The sequence below is a fragment of the Lepisma saccharinum genome, chromosome 10, assembly GCF_977018435.1.
Source record: "Lepisma saccharinum chromosome 10, izLepSacc3.1, whole genome shotgun sequence".
Lineage (NCBI taxonomy): Eukaryota > Metazoa > Arthropoda > Insecta > Zygentoma > Lepismatidae > Lepisma > Lepisma saccharinum.
The window spans coordinates 40,341,884-40,349,123 of NC_139238.1; the positions used below are offsets into that span (position 1 = coordinate 40,341,884).

General features: G+C 37.9%; 1 protein-coding gene across 1 annotated transcript in view; it reads left to right on the plus strand.

Annotated features, from left to right (window-relative positions):
* Positions 1-2,743, plus strand: part of LOC145993877 (protein Wnt-11b-2-like) — a 181,245-nt gene extending 178,502 nt beyond the window's left edge. Inside the window, exon 5 of the mRNA XM_083129747.1 lies at positions 902-2,743. Coding sequence (XP_082985873.1) covers positions 902-1,076 — 175 coding nt within the window. The 3' untranslated portion in view covers positions 1,077-2,743. The remainder of the gene's footprint in view (positions 1-901) is intronic.
* Positions 2,744-7,240: the final 4,497 nt, after the last annotated feature.

Sequence of the window (7,240 nt, forward strand, 5' to 3'; positions counted from 1 at the left end):
CACATTGTTTATCTGCTAACACAGTCACGTGGGCAGATGATGACCAGTACCCAATATGCCCTGTTGCACACTTGACACTTGGGTGGAGGATCATCATCTGACTTGTAAAACGCTACAAAAACGAAAGTGTAATTCACTCTGTAACGCTGCACATATTCTCGATTTCGGCCATTTTATGGAGTTGATGTGATAAAGACCATGCTCCGGCCTCCTTTACTCCCTCCCCGCAAGGTATTCATATATTAGAGTCTGGGCAAACCGCAAAGCAAGGTCGGAAAAAAATTATCCACCTCGGGAATCAAACTCGGGTCTCCTGTGTGGTAGTCTGATGCCATACCAACTGAACCACTGTGCTTCTCTATCTTTAATAGTCAGTCATATATTTTGTCATATTTCGTTTGGCGTTCTTATTTTTTTGGAATGCTCAACCAAAGACCATTCCACCCCCACTCCCTAGGCACACCATTGTATATGAACTATTGAGTTTATTTACTTTGACTTGTTTTTCATGGTGAAGATAATTCTGTACACTCAACCATGTTTACAACTACAATGTGTTTCTCGTCATACGAAATTTAAAATAGATCTCACCGATGGCATAGTGGTAACTTCGTTGCCTTGTAATCAAGGGATCCCTGGTTTGAAACCCGGTGAAGGCACATAGTGGTTTCGATCTCACTATAACTGTAGGTCCAGTACCGATTAGTCTTTCTGTGCAAAATGGACTTTAAATTAAAAATACTGGCTACATCATATAATAAGCCATTAGAATAAAAATATAATTATATAAAATAATAAAAGGAAGTTTATGTCTTTATTCTTAAACTATTAAAAATATGACATGCTCAAAACATGCAATAAATTAAATCTGAAATTTAACAGCATTTTATCATTCTTTCAGATCCTGCAACGTTACATCCCAAGGATACGATGGTTGTGATTCAATGTGTTGTGGACGAGGCTACAGAACAATTACAGTAGAACGAAAGGAAAGGTGTCATTGCAAGTACATTTGGTGCTGTTACGTAAAGTGCAAGATTTGTCGACGGTGGGTTGATTTACACGAGTGTTTGTAGGGACGTGAAAACAATTGTGCTCTACAAGTCATCTTCATTCTTGCAAACAAATATACAGAATTAAACTTTATCATACAGAACACATTGTGTATTATGTTCATCAGTGTAGTGATGTTTGTTTACATTGAATGTACTGGAGAACTATATTAACTTGTGCATACAGATTGAACAATTATTTAATATATATAATATAGTGATTTGTTGATGAGAGGGACTACGTAACATTCATTGTGGACATTGTATCTTCTAATTCATCTATGAATATGTCATAAGGATATATTTTTACATGCTCTGTCTTGTTGTCAACTCAGTGACAACACCATAAAAGAGAGAGAGAGGGGACACTTAATTCAACCATTCTGCCTCTCAATTCAACCATTCTGCCTCTCCTTCTGACAGCAAAGAAGAAAACAAATTTAAAATAACTGCTCTTTCAGTAGAAATTCTAATTTCTGTATGGCATTCAGGGATATACATTGGAATCCTGATTTTACATTGTCCTGTATTGTACAGTCATGGAAAAAATACTTCCCAGAGAGCCTTAATACCAGTAGGCTTATGGGGGAAGTAATTCTTTCCATGACTGTACATTCAATCTTCCTGGTCCCAATACAGCAAAAAGTTATGAAATTTTCTTGCATTTTAAGTTTTTTCACCTTTCACATTAAGGACTGCAGCATAGGAAATATTGTTCAGCAACTGTACTATTTTTTCTTTCAATGTTAGCCTATCGACTTCTTTCGAGTAGTAGAAAACATGTACAATGTGATTAATTAATTAATTAACAAGCACTGTGTTTCTTCTCTTGGCGACATTTCAGTGATACCCCTTTTCATGCCTTATTTAGCTGATATTTAAGGGTTGGAATGGAATAATTCCTATAGGCTGTTGTAGACATTTTGGTGTATCAGTAAAATAGCTAATACTTTTGTTTTGTAGTGTAAATGTTGGAATATATAGCTTCTTTTACAAAGACAAACCCAATTTGATCACCTTACACATAAACTATTAATGGGGTTAATGAACCACACGGTTTCTTCTTGTAAAATTTGAAATTTCATTTCAGATCTCTGTAGAATATTTGTTATCAGAATTCGTAAGTTTTATATTAGTGCTCCATCAGCTTAAATATCATATCAGTCCATCTCTAATGGGCAACAATGCTTCATGTATTCTGAAGGTTAAGAATAATTCATTTTTATAATATAAAATTGAAGCTGAAAAACACTAAAGCAGTGAAATAACGAGAAAGGATTGAGTGTTTTCAGACCAATGTGACAAGCAACACGTGGCATGGGATTTTCACATGAAGTGACAAACAAGTAACATGGGCACTTCCTCTGTAATAGAGCATTTACTGCATATGCATAACCAACAGACTGAGAGAACAAGATATATGCTATTGAGAAAAATGGCACAATTCAAGTGTCATACAAGCAACCCAGAGTGTTTATTGTGTCACTTCTGTAGATTCACCTCCAACTTTAAAGAATAAAATTCTGGGATATTTCTTTCAAGCCTTGAAAATCTTTAGATTAAAATGTTCTGGGAGACAAGTATCTGAATACCAGCAGTTTGTATGCGACCTTACTACCGTGAATACAAAATTCAATCAACTTGATCGAAGCAATCTAGTAACCTTTGCAAACATGGACGTCCGCAGGATTTTTTCCAGGGGGGGAGGGGGGGACAAAAAGTCACATTTTCCCCAATAATAATGTTGTTCCCTCAAAAAACATTGCTTAAATTTGAATTTATCATATTCGTTCATTAATTAAAACATATTATTGTGACTGAAATGAAATTATATGTGTCAAATATATAATTTTTAGTTGACTTTCATTTTCCAACAAATAAGTAAGTAATACTTTTTGTTTTCTTGCTAGCACATTATCCTATGATGTCAGGGGTCCTGGGTTTGATCCCAGCCTGAGCATGGAAATTCTTTGTGAGTGTACCTTCATCAATTTCATCATATCACCACTCGTCCTCATCTTCGCAATTAGTCAAAAGTGGCACAGAAGCAAAGTAAAATAAACCAAATCAATCAATCTTTTCTCGTGACTCCAAGCTGGCCATGACAACATGAGCACTAAAACGCACTTAATCCCACTGTAACAAAATCTACAAAATGAAGCAAAATTCGGTGGAGCGATCAAGACTTTCATGCAACAATGTGTTTAAACTTTCTATTCTCCCTCCTTCCACTTACTTAAACAATGCCTAATTTTTCATGATCACAAGTCTTCAAAATATTATTGTGAGGTTTAATTGTTTAGTTTGCAATGACAAATTTCTTTGAAATCAGCAAAGGGATAACAGAAGAAAATTTTTTAAAAAATAATAAAAATATATAATACTGAATCTTATCATTCCGGGAGGTAACAAAGTTTGTCTGGGAGACAGACAGACAGAGAGAGAGAGAGAGAGAGAGAGAGAGAGAGAGAGAGAGAGAGAGAGAGAGAGAGAGAGAGAGAGAGAGAGAGAGAGAGAGAGAGAGAGAGAGAGTGAGCGAGTGAGTGAGAGTGAGTTCGATTCTGGAAGACTCCCAATCATTCTGGGAAGCTTGGCAAGCCTAGTTAGTCAACACTCAGGTATGCAAGCTCCTTACGAGTGTATTTTTAAGATTCAGCTGTGTCCAATTATGTGCATGTCACACTGTTCGTTAAATTATTAAATAGTTTTTAAGTATAACATGCAATGCACACAATTAAGAAAACTTAAGAAATTTGTTAAAATATGAAGTTATCTAAGAAATTAATATAACAATAGGCCATTTCAATTTTTTGCTCAATGCATAACTTGTATACTCTGCAACTGTAATTCACCCGAATACTTGAATTGTGAAGATAGAAATGATATTACACTGATTTCAATTGCACTTTATTGAGATAGGTGACTAATTAAAAAGATCATTCTTTAGCATGTTCAGTCACGGACACAATTCCATTGAAAGTTAATGAAAATGTTACAACCCAGAAGTGTCCATGATTGTACTTTCTTTAAAAAAATTCTGAGCATGCCACTGTACATATTAATACTGAACTTCAGTACTCAATTTTGTACAACTTATCAGTTTCAACTTTATTAAAGTTGTGTAAGAAAAGATGTGTACCACCATTTTCATTTTGTTTTACTGTTCAAACTCATAATTACTATACTAAGTATTTTCAAGGTTTTTATTGGTACATGTTGTGAAACATTTTCTTTCCTGTTTTGAGTTTTATTTTTAGCTTGGTGTGAGAAATCATATTTATGAATTAATCATTAGTCATTTTTCTAGCCAAGTTTATGGAATTACATGTAAAATACGAGGGCCGTACCGAAAGTAATGCAAAAGTGGTCATAACCTATTTATTAACTGATGTAGATCGTTCAAATTGCACATGTCATTGGAGTGACTCTTCCTCTATACAAACCAGCTACTCAACATAGTCTCCACTTAAAGCGATGCATTTGCGCCATTGTTGAACCCAACTCTAGAATCCTCTTTGAAAAAAGTCCGGTGTGCACTCTTAGACATCCACAAAAGGCTAGAGAATGTGTACGGAGATGACACCATTGACAAGAGCAATGTGCACAGGTGGATGAAGAAGTTTACAGCATTGAAGACAAACCACACAGTGGGAGACCATCAACTGCGACCACTGACACAATTCTTCAGCGAGTGGATGAGTTGATTGCGTATCATTCTCCTTGATTTCCTGGAATGCGGCTGTACCATCAACATTGAGCAGTACATTGAGACACTCCATAAACTTAGAGAAGCCATTAGGAGGAAGAGACTGCACAAGAATCTGAAAGCGATCCACATTCACCATGACAATGTGCGACCAAACACCTCTTTGGCAACATATCAGGTGATCGGCAAAATGGGCTGGTCCGTGGTCCCCCTTCCACTGTACAGCCAGATCTGGCACCCTCACTTCTACTTGTTTGGTCCCATGAAGGACAGTCTTCGGGGACAACGATTTGATGACACAGACTAGGTGAAAGTGGCTGTGAAGAAGTGGATGTCGGACAGTGCACACCGGACTTGTTTCAAAGAGGATTCTAGAGTTGGGTTCAACGATGGCTCGAATGCATCTCTTTAAATGGAGACTATGTTGAGTAGCTGGTTTGTATAGAGGAAGAGTCACTCCAACTACATGTGCAATTTGAACGATCTACATCCGTTAATAAAGAGAAAGTAACAGTATAAAAAAATAATAAGTTATATTTTATTACACATGAAAGAAGCTCATGAATCTTTTTATACCACATTTTGTACACTGAATATGGTTTTATATATTGTAGAGATATGGAGACCATTAAACCGAGAAAACCTCGTCATGTTAATATTCACACTTGTTTATTTCCTGAACTTGTCCGACCAGCGAGTGATCCCAAGAATGCGCTAACTTGTAACTTCCGTAAAACCAGGAACTGGAAAGGCAAACGCGTGGATCTAAACAGGATCTACCGCGTTTGAAAGGTTTTACAACCTTTCGACGCCTAGAATGATAAAAGCAAGCTCCTACCCGGAGCTCGCTCTCTTTTGATTCTGACACTCATCGACGCTACATGGATAACTAGTCCGATTACAACACGTTACACTGCTAACTACGACGATGGAACACGGAGTTACCGCTGCCTAGCATGCTACAAGGCGCAAGGGATCGCTTGGCTTGGTGAACTGAGGGTCGCTGGATAGAACCTTGGAACTGTCACGATTCGGTCTGCGAGAAGCATCAGGACAAGACATCACACACATCTACCAGGTATGAACAAGCGTGAATAACCTTACACCAACTTTCCATATCTCTACCCTCCTACGGAGCAGGTTCAGCCATCAAACATTATTAGCTCTACCTAAATGTTTAAATGAAACTTCCCTGTAACCTCTCTAACCCCAGGAAAACGGGTTACAACATGGTGGAGGTGCTTCAGGCCCTTTTTGCAATTAAGTACCCTCCTGTACGAATTGCTTTACATTAAATTATTCTCCCCCCCCTCCCTCCCACTTTGGGAGCATTTTTAAAGAAAATTTTTAGTAATTCCAACTCATACTCCCACAGTACGCTTAAGATGCGTCAGACCCAGTGACAATTATGTGTATTACCCTATGGAAAACAACCCCTCTTTTTCTTTTATGCCGAGCCCCCCCCCCTTTTTTTTCAACAAAATCTAGTTCTTCTGCATAACACGTATTCAAGCATCATTCACACAGGAATGAGAACACTTGCTTATACTTATTTGACCAGCGATATATTAATGACATAAATAACTGTATACCCATACTTTCATTTGTTCTTTGGTCAGCACGACGAACCTTCGTTTATGAATACGTCACAGATAGCGTTGCACGAACACCTAGATTCCTCCCTCGACCAAATCATAGAGTTAGCAACTGCAATCACGGCAAATCCAATAAATTCACGACCTTTATCCCCAATTCCCTCCCCTCCACTAACACGGTTAAGGTCTGCTAATAGAAATTACCCTCAATTTGTCCTTGGACTACAAACACCCAACAAAAACCAACCCCAACCCTTAGCGAGTACCCCGGCTCCCGTTTCAACTTCCTCTAACACTGTTAATAGTTCTGGTAACGTAACTGTAGAAATTCCCACGACTAACATGGCCACCCAAATTCCAACTGCATTATACCCGGCACCATTTAGCGGAAATGACCCTAAGCACATTGACTCATTTTTCCTCAAGTTTCAAAATGTAGCACATGCCGCAGGATGGTCGGAAGCTAAGCGTAAAGAGATGTTACCTTTATTTTTGACTGACACCGCTTTAACTTATTTTCATGACATACAGAAACGACCCAATTTTGTAGACTTGACATATACCCATATCAAAGACGAGCTAAATACGCTATTTAAGGGATCATACTTATCAGCGGATCCTGTGCAGATAATTCTCCAGAGAAAACAAGTGGTAACCGAGCCCATTCACACCTACGTTATTGCTAAAAAGGCATTAGTCCAGCATTACTTCCCGAACGCCACTGAAGAACAAACTCTCTCTTACATCATCACGGGACTGCGAGCCAAATACATTGGCTGTTTAACCAACAAGCATTTTGCTAGAACAGAAGAATTAATTGCCCACCTACAAAATTTCGAACGCCAGCAGTCATTGATTAATTCACGTATGTTGGAAGAGAAATTGGA